This window comes from Cinclus cinclus, chromosome 26 (assembly GCF_963662255.1).
Source record: "Cinclus cinclus chromosome 26, bCinCin1.1, whole genome shotgun sequence".
NCBI lineage: Eukaryota > Metazoa > Chordata > Aves > Passeriformes > Cinclidae > Cinclus > Cinclus cinclus.
In genome coordinates, this window is record NC_085071.1 from 1,727,470 (window position 1) to 1,746,062 (window position 18,593).

The window sequence follows — 18,593 nt, forward strand, 5'->3', positions numbered from 1 at the left end:
TGTGTAAAAAGTCATTTATTGCAGTTTTAACTGTACCAAAAAAAAAGCAAAAAGAAACAGGACAGGGAATATACAGGCCACACGTGGTTCTGAAACAAAACTTCTCAATTTCAAGGGATCTGGAGAAGGATTTCATTGTCAGTGGCACAGCCAAAACAAAATTCCTTTCAATTCCAAGTTTTCCTGCCTCCCCAAAGAAAGGGGAGGTGGAAAAAGCTGCACAGTGAGATGTGGAGAGGGGACAGCCTGCACCAGGGTGGGCTGTCACACCAAGCTGCTGTCACCTTCTCCACTGGGAAGTGAATCCATCCAGCTCCTGCAAATCCAGGATCCCAAGGGCACAGATCCCACAGCTCCTCCTGGGCCTCACTGGATCTCCCCCATGTACAGCCTTTTGTCACTGGATGCAGAAAGAACTGAGGGGGAAGGAAAGGATGGAAAGGAATACAGAAAGGAAGGAAAGGAATACAGAAAGGAATACAGAAAAGAATAAAGAAATTAAAACTGAATATAAAAATTAAAACAGAGTATAAAAACTAAAATAGAAAAATTATCCCAGTGGTTTGGGACCTCCCTAAGGACACAGTACTGAACTCCTCATTTTGCTGGAAGCCAAATTTCAGTTGTTCCCCAAAACAACCAAACAACCATGGAACAGTGCTGTGACACCGATGCCAGGCTGTGCTGGTGGCTGCCACCCCCTGTCCCTGAGCTGCTGGGAACGGCTGAGCCGGGCTGTGGAAGGAGAGAGGTGGATAAAACATCTCTGGAAGGCTCCCGAGGAGGGATTTTCATCCCCACAAGCGTTGAGGCTCTGCCAGCGCCACTAGAGGGCACATCCGGCCAGGACAGGGTCCCCAGGACAGCATTCCCTGGGAACAGGGAAAATTCACCTGGTTCCAGTTGCCCCGGGCCCTGGGCCATCCTGAGCCACAGCCAGGGGAGCCTTGGGGTTGGGGAACATCCCCGAGATCATCAAACCCCACTGCCAGCGTGGCACCACCCCCAGGGTCACCACTGCCCACATCCCCAGGTGCCACAGCCACAGCTTCTCTGAACACCTCCAAGGATGGGGAGCCCTTTCCATGGAGAGATAGTCCCAAAATCCAACCTAAACCTTCCCTCTGCTCCTGTCCCTGTTCCCTGGAGCAGATCCCAAATCCCCCCGGCTGTCCCCTCCTGTCAGGGAGTTGTGCAGAGCCACAAGGTCCCCCCTGAGCCTCCTTTTCTCCAGGCTGAGCCCCTTTCCAGCTCCCTCAGCCTCTCCTGGGGCTCCAGACCCTTCCCCTGCTTCAGAGAATTCTAAGCACAAGAGGCACAAAAATGACCCAGAAGAAACCATCAATGGTTTAATCCCTGCCCAGGAGAGCTCTGGGGGTTTCTGCACCAATTCCAGCCTGGTGTTTGTCAGCCTGCCACAGCCTGGCTCCCTGTGCAGGTGAGAATCCTGCAGTGATTTATGGGATTTACATTCCCAGGAGTTCCCAGCCATCAGTTGCATGACTCCGTAGGTTTTTAGTAATAGTTTTTAAATTTTTATTTGAAGGCCAGTGATTGATGAGCCAAGAGCACAGGATCTCACACCCAGGGAGGAGCTGGCTCTGCCCCTCCAGCACAGCCCCAGGCTCAGGCAGAGCCGTGGATACCCAGGAAAAAACCCAGAGCTCCTGCCCCTTGCCTTGGCTTTGGAGTTGACTGTTCCTAATTTTTGGCCAAGGTGAGTGTTTCCATGGAAACACAGCACCCTGCAGTCCTGCCCAGCCCATGCTAGACCAGGAAATGGGAATGGAACCTGGGCCCAGCTACGGCAGGGAGGTCAAATGGCTCTGAAAAGTCACCACGAGCTTTGCATCACCCAGCTCTGACTGTGGTGCCACATGTGAGACATTTCCAGAACAGGGCCTAAACCCTTCCTTTGGATGGGATTTTGGGAAGGAATTGTTCTGGGATGGAATTCCCAGAGCAGCTGTGGCTGCCCCTGGATCCCTGGCAGTGCCCAAGGCCAGGTTGGACACTGGGGCTGGAGCAGCCTGGGACAGTGGGAGGTGTCCCTGCCACGGCAGGGGTGGCACTGGGTGGGATTTAAGGTCCCTTCCTGACCAAACCACTCTGGGATTGTGATTTTGTGATTCTCTGATTTGTTTCCTACAGCTTTTAGGGAAGTTAGGGCCCCCAGGCTCCCGAGGTGATCCATATCCTCATGGAATCACCAAACATGCCTACATCCCTGGCATTCCAGATTTTCCAAACCCCTTCCTCATGGCCCCTGGGAAGGCTGGACAAGCCCTGGGCAGTAGCAGCCACCCCCAGCCCAGCCAAGAGCCACCCTGCTGCCCTCTGGGTGTCCCCACCCCAGTCCCAGATTCTCTGTGTTCAGCCCAGGATGCCCCCACCCAACTGCAGATGAGCAGACAAGGCCCTGCCACCTCTAAATCTGCTGATAATTGGACTCTGAGCCAGTCTGGCAATTCTGGGGCTGATTCCCACAGATCGGCAGCCCAGTGAGCCCTGGGGAGGTGGGGAGCACTTACTGATGGGTTCCTCAGGGTGGAAAGCCAGTTCATTGACAGAGCCAGCATGGCCAGGCAGCTTGTACAGGATCCTCCTGGAGGTGGTGTCCCACACGTACACAAACCTGCAACAGAGTCCTGGTCAGGGCAGGCACGGGCCGAAGAAAACATCTGCTCCCCCCAGGGAGCCCTCCAGCTGGCTGGAATAATCTTTGTGTGGATAAACAGCAACTTCCCAGGAGAAAAATGCTGTTCTGACTGGCCCAGGGGAGCAGAGACGAGTCAACAGGTCCAGAGGCAAAAACCTCCCTGCCAACACTGCACTTCACCCCTCAGGGTCCAGAGATGGATTTGAAAGCTGGGAGGCCAAAAAAATCCTTGATAGTGCAGGGACTGGGAGAAAATCAGCACTGGGAATGGGGACGAGGGGTCTCACCCTCACAGTCACCCCCCAAAACACTCTGTATGTCCAGGCATCCCCTTGGGCTGCCAGTGCCCCCCCAGAGCTCCCCCAGCCCCTGCTGCACTGCAATCCCTCACAGCCAGCAGCTCTAAAGATGGCATTTCTTCCTGCTGTGCCACATGATCCACTTTTCAGCATCTCACAGGGAGTGATGGGATGACACTGAACCCTTTAATCACTCTCTGTCAGGCCTCACCCACTGCTGGGTCCTGCCTGAGCTGAGAACCCCCCAGGAATCTTCTCTGGGAGCACCAGGCACAGCTCAGCTTTCACACTTCTCTTAAAAACGATCTTGGAGTCAGGGAAGCAAGCATCAGAAAGTCTGAAAAATACAGAAGCTAAAACCCAAGGCATCAGCCTTTCCTTCTATCCCCTCCTTAGGGAGGTGGCTGACAGCTCAAAGGAACTCCTGGGGCAGGAAAGGGCAGGAGTGGGGTTTGGTGGGAAGGGCAGCTCTGCTGTCACACCCCAGGCTATCACTGAGGCTGAGGGACAGGGACACAGCCCAGAACACACGGGAAAGGAGCATTTTCCAGGAACACATGGGAAATGGATCCCTGCTCCTGCAGGGACTCAAACTCACTGGGCATGGGTAGCCCCTCCCTCAGCACCGAGTCAGGACCCTTCCAGGCTTCTTTTGGGTTCCTCAGTTTCCCCCTTCCTTTCCATGTCAGGGCTTTGAAGACCAGACAAAAAAAAGCTTTGCTTGTACAATCAACCTGGATTTTAACTGAATTGCTGCTTTTCACCCCAAAAAAGCCCTGCATTATTTACAACCCCTGCTGGCTGCCCAGAGAGGGCACAGGGTATCAGCACCATGTGCTCCTCCTCCTTAGGAGCTTTCCAGGCCAGTGCTATTCTGTAATTTATTTTCTTGAGGGAAACCCTTAGGCCTGCAAGGTAAGCCTTGAATCAGGAATATCTTAAGTCCAACTCTTATCTAGGGGGCAGGAACTGTATCTGTTCCTTTCTTAAAGCACTCTGCTGCTGTGGTTTTTAATTTGGTGTTGCAAAAGAGGCAAAGTGGCTGATTTTACTACAACACTTCTGAAGGGCTCAACAGCAAAAATAAAGATTCAGGTAATTGTCCCTCCAACACAGACCAAGTACAGGAGAGGAATCACCAGGGGAATGTTTTGTACTCAAAACAAAACGTTTGTTTAATCTTGCTTTGCTTTTCCTGCAGATACAACCCCCCCCCCCAAAAAAAAAAGCAACTTAAAAAAAAGATTTAAAAAGAATTAATGAGAAACTCTATGATAGCAGAAAGACTGGAGTGGCCTGGTGTGACCTGCCCCAGGATCTGTCAGAGACCTGAGCTACACCAGCACCTGCAGAATGAAACCATTGACCCAAACTCCAGGCACACATGCTCAGAGCAGGGCTCAGCCTGACCACAGGGATCTGGCCACAAGCTGCTCTGTGTCCCGGGCTGCTCTGTGCCCCGGGCCAGGAACCGCTCTGTGCCCCGGGCCAGGAACCGCTCTGTGTCCCGGGGCCAGGAACCGCTCTGTGCCCCGGGCCAGGAACCGCTCTGTGTCCCGGGCCAGGAACCGCTCTGTGTCCCGGGCCAGGAACCGCTCTGTGTCCCGGGGCCAGGAACCGCTCTGTGCCCCGGGCCAGGAACCGCTCTGTGTCCCGGGCCAGGAACCGCTCTGTGTCCCGGGCCAGGAACCGCTCTGTGCCCCGGGCCAGGAACCGCTCTGTGCCCCGGACCAGGAACCGCTCTGTGTGTCCCGGGGCCAGGAACCGCTCTGTGCCCCGGGCCAGGAACCGCTCTGTGTCCCGGGCCAGGAACCGCTCTGTGCCCCGGGCCAGGAACCGCTCTGTGCCCCGGGCCAGGAACCGCTCTGTGCCCCGGGCCAGGAACCGCTCTGTGTCCCGGGCCAGGAACCGCTCTGTGCCCCGGGCCAGGAACCGCTCTGTGTCCCGGGCCAGGAACCGCTCTGTGCCCCGGGCCAGGAACCGCTCTGTGTCCCGGGCCAGGAACCGCTCTGTGTGTCCCGGGCCAGGAACCGCTCTGTGCCCCGGGCCAGGAGCCGCTCTGTGCCCCGGGCCAGGAACCGCTCTGTGTCCCAGGCCAGGAGCCGCTCTGTGTCCCGGGCCAGGAACCGCTCTGTGTCCCGGGCTGCTCTGTGCCCCGGACCAGGAACCGCTCTGTGCCCCGGGCCAGGAACCGCTCTGTGTCCCAGGCCAGGAGCCGCTCTGTGTCCCGGGCCAGGAACCGCTCTGTGTCCCGGGCCAGGAGCCGCTCTGTGCCCCGGGCCAGGAACCGCTCTGTGCCCCGGGCCAGGAACCGCTCTGTGTCCCGGGCCAGGAACCGCTCTGTGTCCTGGGCCAGGAACCGCTCTGTGTGTCCCGGGGCCAGGAACCGCTCTGTGCCCCGGGCCAGGAACCGCTCTGTGTGTCCCGGGGCCAGGAACCGCTCTGTGCCCCGGGCCAGGAACCGCTCTGTGCCCCGGGCCAGGAACCGCTCTGTGTCCCGGGTCAGGAACCGCTCTGTGTCCCGGGCCAGGAACCGCTCTGTGTCCCGGGCCAGGAACCGCTCTGTGCCCCGGGCCAGGAACCGCTCTGTGTCCCGGGCCAGGAACCGCTCTGTGTCCCGGGCCAGGAACCGCTCTGTGTCCTGGGCCAGGGGCCGCTCTGTGCCCCGGTGTTGAGGGTTAGTTCTCTCCCTTTTTCCCTCTGTGGAATTTTCCCCATTGTCATGCTAAGATACCTGTTGACTGGGCCCTGGTGACAAGGGGGAAGGGACGGGAGGGAAGAGAGAAACCCCGCGAGATTCAAACAGCCAGAAGAGGAAGCGGAAGGCTGGGCCTCGGCCCATTTCCCCCGCGGAGTTCGGACGGGAAGGACGATCGCCGCTTCTCCTCCATCTCTGCCATCCCCTGTGGAAACTAGGAAGTCTAAGGTGAAAACAAAGCACCTAGATAATAATGATCAGAAAGCAGGGCCCTCACAACCAGCAGGGGAGCCAGAGGTTGAGATTGTCACGGAGTCCCTGTCATACGAGAGTCTCCGTAATCTGCGTAAAGATGTTGTACGAAGGGGCCGTGAGGCTTTTACAACGTGGTTACTGCGGGTCTGGGACCTTATGGGTACAGGTGTGCAGCTGGATGGTACTGAGGCAAGGAATTTGGGACCCCTGACCCAGGACTCAGGTGTGGATCACATATTCGTAAGGGAACCAGGCCCCCTTTCCCTCTGGGAGCGGCTTTTAATGAGTGTAAGAGAGAGGTTTGTCCATAGAGAGAGAATGCAGGAGCACCACCATAGAATGTGCTGGAAAACCGCTGAGGAGGGGATCCAACAGCTGAGAGAAGTGGCAGTACTGGAGATACTCTTTGGGAGGGGTGGACAACATGACAATGACCCCGACAAGGTCAGGTGCACAGGGCAGATGTTGTGGAATCTGGCACACCTGGGGCCATCTCAATACACCACATTCATTGCAGCCATTAATGCTGACACCAACCACGAGACAGTGGGTTCTGTTGCCGATAAGCTCAGAAATTTTGAGAGTATAATGAATGGCCCAATGCAGGCTCAGGTCTCTGCCGTGATTAGGGAACTCAGAGAGGAGTTCAAGGAGGAGATAAGAGGGGTGAGGGAGGAGATGAGGAAGGTCAATGCAGCACCAGTGTGAGTCACAGATCCCAGAGTTAGAGCCCAACGTCCCCCAGCTAAGGAGAGAGGATACACCCCACGAGCTGACCTGTGGTTCTTTCTGCGTGACCATGGGGAAGACATGAGGAGGTGGGATGGGAAACCCACTTCTGTCCTGGCAGCACGGGTGCGTCAACTCAAGGAGGGAAACACTAACCAAAGGAGCTCCACTAAAGTGAAGGTAGCCTCAACTTCCCATAACCAAGATGCAGGGTATTACAAAAGGGAGGATGATTTGTCAGATCCCCTTGAGGGAACCTCCAACACGTATGCCCAGGAAGGAAATAATAACCAGTGCTAGAGGGGCCCTGCCTCTAGCCAGGGAGAGGCACGGGAAAACCGGGTCGTTTGGACGGTGTGGATCCGATGGCCTGGCACATCAGAGCCACAAAAACATAGGGCATTAGTTGACACTGGTTCACAGGTCACCCTAATACCATCAGAACATGTTGGGGAAGAGCCTGTTTCTATTGCTGGGGTGACAGGGGGATCACAGGAATTGACTTTGCTGGAGGCTGAGGTGAGCCTGACTGGGAAAGAGTGGCAGAAGCATCCAATTGTGACTGGCCCAGAGGCACCGTGTATTCTAGGCATAGACTTCCTCAGGAATGGATATTACAAAGACCCAAAAGGACTCAGGTGGGCTTTTGGAATAGCTGCTGTAGAGGCAGAAAACATTAAGCAATTGAACACCTTGCTTGCACTGTCAGAGAGCCCATCTGCAGTGGGACTCCTGAAGGTGAAGGAGCAGCAAGTGCCAATTGCCACCTCCACAGTGCACCACCGGCAGTACAGGACAAATGGAGATGCCGTGATCCCCATCCACAAGATGATGGAGAGCCAAGGGGTGGTCAGCAAAACCCACTCACCCTTCAACAGCCCCATCTGGCCTGTGCGCAAGTCTGACGGAGAATGGAGATTGACTGTGGACTATCGTGCATTGAATGAAGTGACTCCACCGCTGAGCGCTGCCGTGCCGGACATGCTGGAACTCCAGTACGAGCTGGAGTCCAAGGCAGCAAAGTGGTACGCCACCATTGACATTGCCAATGCATTTTTCTCCATTCCTCAGGCCTCAGTTTGCTTTCACCTGGAGGGGCGTGCAGTACACCTGGAACCGACTGCCCCAGGGGTGGAAGCACAGCCCCACCATCTGCCATGGACTGATCCAGGCTGCACTGGAAAAGGGTGAAGCTCCAGAACATCTGCAGTACATTGATGACATCATTGTGTGGGGGAACACGGCAATGGAAGTATTTGAGAAAGGAGAAAAGATCATCCAGATTCTGCTGGGAGCCGGTTTTGCCATCAAGAAGAGCAAAGTCAAAGGTCCTGCCCAAGAGATCCAGTTCCTGGGAGTAAAGTGGCAAGATGGGCGGCGCCAAATCCCCACTGAGGTCATCAATAAGATCACCGCGATGTCTCCACCAACCAACAAGAAGGAAACACAAGCTTTCCTAGGTGCCATAGGCTTTTGGAGAATGCACATTCCTGAGTACAGCCAGATCGTGAGCCCTCTCTACCTGGTCACCCGGAAGAAGAACGAATTCCACTGGGGCCCTGAGCAGCAGCAAGCCTTTGCCCAGATCAAGCAGGAGATCGCTCATGCTGTAGCCCTCGGCCCAGTCAGGACGGGACCAGAGGTGAAGAATGTGCTCTACTCTGCAGCCGGGAACAAGGGCTTGTCCTGGAGCCTTTGGCAGAAGGTACCTGGTGAGACCCGAGGCCGACCTCTGGGATTCTGGAGCCGAAGTTACAGAGGGTCTGAAGCCAACTACACCCCAACAGAGAAGGAGATCTTGGCTGCTTCTGAAGGAGTTCAAGCTGCCTCAGAGGTGACTGGCACAGAAACACAGCTCCTCCTGGCACCCCGACTACCAGTGCTGGGGTGGATGTTTAAAGGGAAGGTCCCCTCTACCCACCACGCCACCGATGCCACATGGAGCAAGTGGATTGCCCTCATCACACAGCGCGCCCGTATCAGAAACCCAAATCGCGCTGGGATATTGGAAATAATTACAAACTGGCCAGAAGGTGAAAATTTTGGTCTTGCCGATGAAGAGGAGCAAGAACAAGTGACCCGGGCTGATGAAGCCCCGCCATACAACCAACTGCCAGCAGATGAAACTCGCTACGCTCTTTTCACTGACGGTTCCTGTCGCATCGTGGGGATGAACCGGAAGTGGAAAGCAGCCGTATGGAGCCCCACACGACAGGTTGCACAAGCTACTGAAGGAGAAGGTGGATCAAGTCAACTTGCTGAACTCAAAGCCGTTCAGCTGGCCCTGGACATTGATGAAAGAGAGAAGTGGCCAAAGCTTTACCTTTACACTGATTCATGGATGGTAGCCAATGCTCTGTGGGGTTGGCTGGAAAGATGGAAAAAAGCTAACTGGCAGCGTAGGGGAAAACCAATCTGGGCTGCTGATGAGTGGAAAGACATTGCCAGTCGGGTAGAGAAGCTACCCGTAAAGGTCCGTCATGTAGATGCCCATGTCCCCAAGAGTCGGGCTAATGAGGAGCACCAACACAATGAGCAAGTAGATCAGGCTGCAAGGATAGAGGTGTCACAGATAGACTTAGACTGGCAACACAAGGGAGAGTTGTTCCTGGCTCGATGGGCCCACGATGCCTCAGGTCATCAAGGCAGAGATGCTACCTATAAGTGGGCACAAGACCGAGGGGTGGATCTCACCATGGACAGTATTTCCCAGGTTATCCATGACTATGAGATGTGTGCTGCCATCAAGCAAGCCAAGCGAGTGAAGCCCCTCTGGTATGGGGGGCGGTGGTCCAAATATAAGTATGGGGAGGCCTGGCAGATTGACTACATCACACTGCCTCAGACACGCCAAGGCAAGCGCTACGTGCTGACCATGGTGGAAGCCACCACTGGATGGTTGGAGACCTACCCTGTGCCTCATGCCACTGCCCGCAACACCATCCTGGGCCTGGAAAAACAAGTCCTTTGGAGACATGGTACCCCTGAGAGAATTGAGTCAGACAATGGGACTCATTTCAAGAACAGCCTCATAAGCACCTGGGCCAGAGAACACGGCATCGAGTGGGTGTACCACATTCCTTATCACGCACCAGCGGCTGGGAAAGTGGAACGGTGCAATGAGCTGCTTAAAACCACCTTGAAGGCACTGGGTGGGGGGACTTTCAAGAACTGGGAGATTAATCTACCAAAGGCCACATGGTTAGTGAACACCCAAGGTTCCACTAATCGAGCAGGCCCTGCCCAGTCTGAGCCCTTGAGAACACCAGATGGGGACAAGGTTCCAGTGGTGCATATGAGAGGTATGCTAGGAAAAACTGTTTGGGTGAACCCTGCCTCCAGCAAAGACAATCCAATTCGGGGGGTGGTTTTTGCTCAAGGGCCAGGGTGTACCTGGTGGATCATGCAAAGGGATGGAAAGACCAGATGCATACCCCAAGGAGACCTTGTTTTAGGGTGAACCACCTATGATACTGTGCCTGTATCTGTAACTGTATGGATGTCTATAATTTGAAGATTTTTAATTTGATTTGGCATGATGGTAGGGGAAAATTCGGGGTGGATAATGTTGAGGGTTAGTTCTCTCCCTTTTTCCCTCTGTGGAATTTTCCCCATTGTCATGCTAAGATACCTGTTGACTGGGCCCTGGTGACAAGGGGGAAGGGACGGGAGGGAAGAGAGAAACCCCGCGAGATTCAAACAGCCAGAAGAGGAAGCGGAAGGCTGGGCCTCGGCCCATTTCCCCCGCGGAGTTCGGATGAGAAGGACGATCGCCGCCTGTGTCCCATCCCAGCGTCGGGAAACCACCATCGGACCCTGCCCTGCTGTCTTCTCGCTGTGAACTACCACCATCCAGCACTCTACTGAGCACCGGGACCGACACCGTGAGCGGAGAGCTCTCTCTCCATCTCTCTCTCCCCCTGGGACAGCGCTGCCATCACCCCCAGCCCTCCTGCAGCTCTGCGGGACCCGCCCGCCCCCAGCACCGGGAACTGCAGCTCAGGGAAAAGGTGCCTGCAGCCAAGAAACACTGGGACTGAGTTACTGTTCTGTTTGTGGCTAATTTCATAGCTGTTGTTGTTCTTGTTTGTCATGTTAGATATACTAGTAAAGAACTGTTATTCCTACCCCCATATCTTTGCCTGAGAGCTCTCTTAATTCCAAAATTATAATAATCGGAAGAATCACATTTTCTTTCAGTCCAAGGGGAAGCTTCTGCTTTCCTTGGCAAACACCTGTCCTTCAAACCAGGACACCCGGGCCAGGGGCCGCTCTGTGCCCCGGGCCAGGGGCTGCTCCGTGTCCCGGGTCAGGGGCCGCTCCGTGCCCCGGGTCAGGGGCCTCTCTGTGTCCCGGGGCCAGGGGCCGCTCCGTGCCCCGGGCCAGGGGCTGCTCCGTGTCCCGGGTCAGGGGCCGCTCCGTGCCCCGGGCCAGGGGCTGCTCCGTGTCCCGGGTCAGGGGCCGCTCCGTGCCCCGGGTCAGGGGCCTCTCTGTGTCCCGGGTCAGGGGCCTCTCTGTGTCCCGGGGCCAGGAACCGCTCTGTGTCCCAGGCCAGGGGCCGCTCTGTGCCCCGGGCCAGGAGCTGCTCTGTCCTGGACTAGGAGCTGCCCTCTCCCCACGTGCCCCACTCAGTGCCCAGTAGGGCTGGGGGCAGAGTCACAGCCCTGGCACATGCTGGGACAGCTGTCCCACTGAATCTGGACAGGGAAAGCTCAAGTTGTGCCTCTTTGCTATCAGAACCTCATTAATCTGGTGATTGTTGCTGCTCCATGCCCTGGCCTGCAGGAATTCCTGTCTCCTGGCACTGGATTTGGGCCTGGATTTGCTCCAGGGGACAAGGGTGTCCTTCAGAGGGACCTTCAGACCCTGTTCTGCCTCTTCTCTCTGCCCTTTTCACTCCTCAGCTCATTTTACAGAATCTTCCATTTACAAGTCTGAGATGTGCCAATTGTTTTGGGTTTTTTTTCTCCTTAATCAAAGGAGAGGTCATCAATGATCCCTGGAATCCCACCATGCAGGGATTTAACTGTGATTTGTGCTCCTCATCCTCCAACCCCACACCCAGACCCTGACCTCAAAGACCCTGCCCTCAAAGACCCTCCCAAGCTTCTGCCAGGACACGCAGGGATCCAACCCAGTGAAAGATGTCCTTGTCACCTGCTGGGGAATCCTGTGGTGGGACAGGGCAGAGCCTCAGCCAGGTTTTGACAATAATAACCAGATTTTACAACAGTCAAGTACTCCTGCACAGACACCAAAACAACAGAAACACATCCCTGTGGAAATCAGGAAAACTCCCTGAGGGCTGTTTGGAATTTCACACCTTTACACACAACCCTGAGCCTTGAGATTCTGATGCAGGAACACTGCAAATCCATAATGGATTGATGGGGACAGAGGAATGCAGTGGTAACTCACCTGTCAGCAGAGCCCCCTGCAATTTTACTGCCATCAGGGGACCAGGAGCACCTCAGAAGGTTCTACAACAAAAGAACATGCACAGATCTATTTAGATTCCTTCTTCTCCTTGAATTAAAAGTACCACATTAATGATCCCCCTTGGAAGATGAGATGGTAATTACAGATTTTATTTTATTGCTGGAAACAGCCAGTGCCTTGTTATTTTACACAAAGTAGATGTTAAGTGTAGAAAATACTTAATTTACAGCTAATTACAGCTGAACTGAGCAAAGAAATCTTGTTCCTGAGGCTTTAATTGGAATCCCACTTTGAGTATTCATCTTTCTTTGAGTTCTTACTAAAGCCTTTCTGGGCAAACTTGAATTGAAAAAAAAAAAAAAAAAAAAACAAGAGAAAAGTTAATAGCAGGGGGAATTGAACAAGCAATCGAACACACTCACCTTTTCAAAATTATGGACATTTCCCTGGAAAATCTTGACACATCTCTCCTTGGGGGCAAAAGGCCTCACATCCCAGATCCGAACTACAACAGAATCAGAGGCAGCAGGTGAGGGGCACAGGGAAAGGACAGCCCTGGCAGAGCCCCGTGCCCAGGACTGGCTCCCTGATCCCTCATTTCCCAAAGGCCACAGGGAACCTGCAGAAGGCTCTGCTCTGGCAGGAAAACAGCAGCAATGTAGAATTACAAAAAAATTCAAACCTGCCATCCCAAAATTAAGCCACCACCTCCTTACAGGAGGCCTTTCTTCATCCTGACACATCCCATGGGCACGGTCCTGCTGGGCTCAGCCTCACTGAGGGACAATGGGACAGGCAGGGTGGCAGCTGGGCTGTCACTCATGCTGAGGGAACACACCCTGAAACAAGCCAGACCCCAAGTACAGGGATAACCTGTGCACAGCTCCTGTCCCCAGTGTCCTGCAGGATAACCTGTGCCACGGCTCCTGTCCCCAGTGTCCTGCAGGATAACCTGTGCCACAGCTCCTGTCCCCAGTGTCCTGCAGGATAACCTGTGCCAAGGCTCCTGTCCCCAGTGTCCTGCAGGATAACCTGTGCCACAGCTCCTGTCCCCAGTGTCCTGCAGGATAATCTGTGCCACGGCTCCTGTCCCCAGTGTCCTGCAGGATAACCTGTGCCACGGCTCCTGTCCCCAGTGTCCTGAAGGATAACCTGTGCCACGGCTCCTGTCCCCAGTGTCCTGCAGGATAACCTGTGCACAGCTCCTGTCCCCAGTGTCCTGCAGGATAACCTGTGTCATGGCTCCTGTCCCCAGTGTCCTGCAGGATAACCTGTGCCACGGCTCCTGTCCCCAGTGTCCTGAAGGATAACCTGTGCCACGGCTCCTGTCCCCAGTGTCCTGCAGGATAACCTGTGCACAGCTCCTGTCCCCAGTGTCCTGCAGGATAACCTGTGTCATGGCTCTTGTCCCCAGCTCCCTCCAGGAGCTGGGACAACCCCTTCTGAGGCTGCTCCCCCCCAACCAAGGCCACCAATCTGTGGTTGAGCTCTGGAGCCAAGCTCCCTGCAGCCCACCCCCCTCAGTGCTGTGTGCCTGGGATGAACACCCAGAGGTGTCCCCGGCAGGCTCAGCAGGCTGTACCTGTGTTGTCCATGGCGTTGGAGAGCAGGTAGGAGCCCTCAGAGCTGAGGCTCAGGCCCGTCACCGAGTCGGCATGGCCACGCATGCTGTAGGTGAGCTTGTTCTGCCGCAGGTCCCACACCTGGTACAGGAAACAGCCAGGAATGCTGGAGCTGCAGCTCCCAGAGCATCCCACACAGGCACTGGGCACTCAGCTGCTGCCATCAGCTGTGGCTTCCAGCTGCTGGGGTCTGGAGCTTGATGGGAGTTGTAGGAAAATGGGATTTGTGCCTTAGATTTGTAACTAGGTGTGTTCGACCCCCAAGGAGTTACACAGCAGCAGCCCCCCACACCTACACAGGACACAGGGAATGGCTTCCCACTGCCAGAGGGCAGGGCTGGGATGGAATTCCCAGAGCACCTGCAGATGCCTGCCTGGATGTCCCTGGCAGTGTGCAAGGCCAGCCTGGGACATGGGAGGTGTCCCTGCCATGGTAGGGGGTGGAATGAGATAATCTTTCAGATCCCTTTCCACCCAAACCATTCCATGATCCTGTGGAAATATGAGGCTGGAAGTTTATGTGTGTTCTAGAAAAACAGAATTTGCCTATTAGAAGATTTCTCAGTGAATATGTTCAACCTTCAAAGAGCTAAATATCAGCAGCCCCGTGCCAGCAGAATTCCTCTTGAACTGGTACAGAATCCCCCCAAAACCCCAAATCCCCCTGCCTGATGGTACAGAGCAGGAGCTCCCCAATTCCCAAAGAGGGGCAGAGGAGCAGCTCTGGTAGCAGTGCCACACTGAGCACTGGCTGGGACAGGCTGGGGACAGCTCTGGTGGCAGTGCCAATCTCAGCACTGGTGCAGACAGGCTGGGGACAGCTCTGGTGGCAGTGCCAATCTCAGCACTGGTGGGGACAGGCAGGGGACAGCTCTGGTGGCAGTGCCACACCGAGCACTGGCTGGGACAGGGGTGGAGGGCACAGGGACAGCCTGAGCCCTGCGGCCACCAGGGCAATCAGCTGAATGAAACGCTGAGCTCACTCTTACATAAGAACTTTCCACACCAGCAGGTGCCAGGGGGAGCTGCAAACTGGGGCAGAGGGCACAGAGGGGACATGTCACCACATTTTCTTCCGTTGACCTCACCCATGGCTCTGTCACAGCCTGCAAGCACAGCCTGCCAGCACAGCCTGCATTCCACGCTGGCTCAGGCGGGTGACAGCAGTGCTGGGACACCGGGAATGCCAGGCTGTCACTGCCAGCCTGGAATAGCTCCCTGCCACTTTATTGGACCTGTACCACCAGCAGAGAGGGACACAGCAGGTCCAGGGGGCGCTGGGATGTAAAATTCAGCAGGTGACCCCCATGGCTGTCCTTGAGCAACACAAGGTGTGAGAGGAGGGACAAGGTGGGCACAGTGGGTAAGGGAAACAGGGTCCTACCTTGATGTCATTGTCAATGCCTCCAGAGATGATCTGGTCACTGGTGTCATTGAAGGTGACAGCCAGGACCTGGTAGGTGTTCTGGAATGTCTGGACAGCAGCTTTTTTCCTGATATCCCACAGCTGGAAAGAAATGCGGCACTTGTAAGAGCTGCGTACAGATATTTAACAGATATTTAAAATCACAGGGAGCTGCAGAGATATTGGCAGAGACTCAGACTGTTCTCCTGAAATCCCTTTGTAGAACTCAGGAAATCATTATAAAAAACACCCAATCTGGAAATCTTTATTAGAAACGTTAAACCCGATGTGTTTGTGGCAGAGGAACCAAGGTAGGGAAGAAAGGGTCAGTGCAGATTTCAGGAAAGAGAAGGGGCCAGCTCAGATTTCAGGAATAGTTTTCTCATGCTTTGCTAACCCAGAGCAGCAGAAAAAGCCCAGCTGAGCAGCTCAACCTTCCTAACCCCCCTGAGAAGTACAGAAAAAAAGGAGCAGTGAAATTCAATGTTACACTTTTGATTCTGAACTCAGAGTGATATGATAAGGAAATGAGTAATGAACGGCTGAATTCAGCCCAGTTAAATGGGAAGATCCTAAAAGCTTCTCCCCCTCTTTTCCCCAGGGCACACCCTGACCTTGACAGTGCCGTCATCGCTGCCGGTGCACACGAGCTGGGGTCCCCTCCGGGCTGGGTAGCAGGAGTTGACAAAGGACGTGTGGCCCTTGAGCCTCTTCACCCTCTCCCCGGTCTCACTGTCCCACACAGCCACGGTTTTGTCCGTGGATGCTGAGAAGAGCATGCTGCAGGCAACAATCACTGTGAGGGTTCAGCTCCCTTCCCATCTTCCTCTCAGGAATAACCAGTGGGAGAACCTCCCCGGTGGTGTTTTGGAGGAGCCTGAATGACACTGGAGTGGCTATATGGATAAACTCCCTCTAATCCCTGCTATAAATTGTTTTTCTGCCTCCTCAAGCAGCATCTGGGATGAGTAGAGGCAGCAAGGCTCAGCAGCAATGGTGGAACAGCTTTTTAAATTTCCCAGTATCGCATTTGTTCTCTCTCCCCCTCCCCAGGGACTCCCAGACACCCAGCACAAACCTCCCTCTGTTCCCCAAAACTGCATCAAGGGCACTGGTGGGTCCTAGCTGCCCCCAGATCATTTGCTCACACTGGGAATGCCACACTACAAGGACTTGGTGTCCATGGACTGAGCAAGGGCAACAATCCCAGAATCATTTAGGCTGGAAAAGAGCAACAAGAGCAGCAAGTCCAAGTTGTAACTGATCCCCACCTTGTCCCCTGCCCAGAGCTCTCAGTGTCACCTCCAGACCTTCCTTGGACACCTCCAGGGATGGGGACTCCAAACCTCTCTGGGCAGTCCCTGCCAAGGTCTCACCACCCTTTCCATGAGGAAATTCCTGCTGCTGTCCACCCTGAGCTCCCCTGGCCCAGCCTGAGGCCGTTCCCTCTGCTCCTGTCCCTGTTCCCTGGAGCGGATCCCAAACCCCCCCCGGCTGTCCCCTCCTGTCAGGGAGTTGTGCAGAGCCACAAGGGCCCCCCTGAGCCTCCTTTTCTCCAGGCTGAGCCCCTTTCCAGCTCCCTCAGCCTCTCCTGGGGCTCCAGCCCCTTCCCTGAGGTTCAGGAAGTCCCTGGGGTCTGTGAGCAGCAGCAAGCCCCTGCCCTCACCTGCCATCCGTGTTGTAGTGCAGCTCCATGACAGCCCCGCTGTGTCCCTTCAGGGTGGCAAAGTTGTCACAGTCCCCGTAGACATTCCAGAGCACTAGGGACAGCAAGGGAGAGGTGAGCACAAGAAAACCATGGGAACAGCCCACTGTGTGCATGGAGCTGGTCTTTAGGATTTCAGCCAAGTGAAGGATGGGCCAGCACTACTGCTGAGTCCCATGTGGGATAATTCACAGCAGGAACAAAGCATCGTGTGAGCCCTGGGACAGAGATGATTTAGGGGTCTTATTTAAGGTGAATTTGTTAAGAAAAATTATAATCTTTGCTTTACCAACCGTAATCATTAAAAACTGCGTTTCTGCAGACCTCTAGAACCTGGGTGAGCAGCATACAGGGCTGTGCCCAGTAAGACACATTTCCAGCACCATTAGGATGGGCCTGGAGAGGAGCTGGGAAAAGCTTCCTGCACACCCCTGAGGAATCAGTTCCCACTCAGGACCCAGCCAAGTGAGGGTGGAGCTAAAACCCCTCAGAAGCAGGGCCTGAGCTGGGTGAGCTCAGCCTGGAGGACATCAAGGGAGAGCAGGGGACGCAGTGACACTCACGGATGAGCCTGTCGAAGCCAGCCGAGGCCAGGGTGTTGCCATTGGGATGGAACTTGCAGCAATAAACCTCCCCCTCATGTCCTGACAGCAGCATGATGGGGGCCTGCAGTGAGGAGCAGCGCGGGGGGCCCTGAGGGACACAGGGACATCATGAGGGGACAAGGGACAAGGCCAGGATATAGCCAGCCTACCACCCGTGCAGAGCATCTTGACCTTCTCACAGCAAATTCCACCACAATCACAGGATACTGATGTTAGAAAAAAGCTCCAGGATCATGAAATCCAAGCTGTACTCAATCCCCACCTTGTTCCCTGCCCAGAGTTCTCAGTGCCAGAGTCCTTCCTTGGTCACATCCAGGGATGGGGACTCCAAACCCCCCTGGGCAGTCCCTGCCAAGGTCTCACCACCCTTTCCATGAGGAAATTCCTGCTGCTGTCCACCCTGAGCTCCCCTGGCCCAGCCTGAGGCTGTTCCCTCTGCTCCTGTCCCTGTTCCCTGGAGCAGATCCCAAATCCCCCCGGCTGTCCCCTCCTGTCAGGGAGTTGTGCAGAGCCACAAGGGCCCCCCTGAGCTTCCTTTTCTCCAGGCTGAGCCCCTTTCCAGCTCCCTCAGCCTCTCCTGGGGCTCCAGCCCCGTTCGCCGGACACGCTCCAGCCCCTCCTGAACTGAAGGGCCCAGAACCGAACCCAGCAGCACTGGAGGCGCCTCAGCTGTGCTCAGCCCCAACATGCTCGTGGCCCTTCCCTCCTACTGGAACAACCTCCGGCCTTCTTCCCTCACCTCTCCACCCCACCCCGGATCTCCTCCCACCCTCCCCTCACGTTGCCCCCATTACCGACTGCAGCAGAGCTCCGGCCGGAGGCTGTCCCCCCGCACCGCCCGTGCCCGGCGCCGCCGGCAGATCATGGCGGGGCCGCTTGGCGGGCACGGGGACGAGCGGGAGGTCGGGGCCGGGTGCGGGGGCGGCGCCGGGGGCGGCGGGCGCCGGGGGGGGGCCGGGAGCGGGGCTGGGGCCAGGGCCGGGGCCCGGGACCTTCCGCTTCTGCTGCTCGATCATGGCGGGAGCCGGGCCCCGGCTCCCGCCTCCCATTGGCTGTAGGCGCAGCACTCGCCGCGCTGATTGGCGGAGCGCCCTGGATGTCCCGCCCCGCCCCACGCTACCGGCGCCCCGAGGATAGAGCGGAGAGCGCGGCACCTTCGGGCGCGCGTCGCTCTGAT

At 55.7% G+C, this 18,593-nt stretch overlaps 1 protein-coding gene across 2 annotated transcripts; it reads right to left on the reverse strand.

Moving 5' to 3' along the window:
- On the reverse strand, positions 1-18,432 carry SNRNP40 (small nuclear ribonucleoprotein U5 subunit 40). Of its 2 annotated transcripts, XM_062508941.1 has the most exons (11): positions 18,409-18,432; positions 18,211-18,327; positions 17,375-17,504; positions 16,773-16,866; positions 15,721-15,886; positions 15,086-15,208; positions 13,662-13,782; positions 12,502-12,584; positions 12,059-12,120; positions 2,532-2,635; positions 1-416 (listed from the first exon to the last, which is right to left on the reverse strand). In XM_062508941.1, exons 1-11 carry the CDS (start codon positions 18,430-18,432, stop codon positions 367-369), a joined length of 1,074 nt encoding a protein of 357 aa, XP_062364925.1. In that variant the 3' UTR covers positions 1-366. The 2 variants fall into 2 exon arrangements, with proteins under 2 accessions (XP_062364925.1, XP_062364924.1); XM_062508940.1 differs by having other exon boundaries at positions 18,211-18,432.
- Between the last annotated feature and the right edge of the window lie 161 nt (positions 18,433-18,593).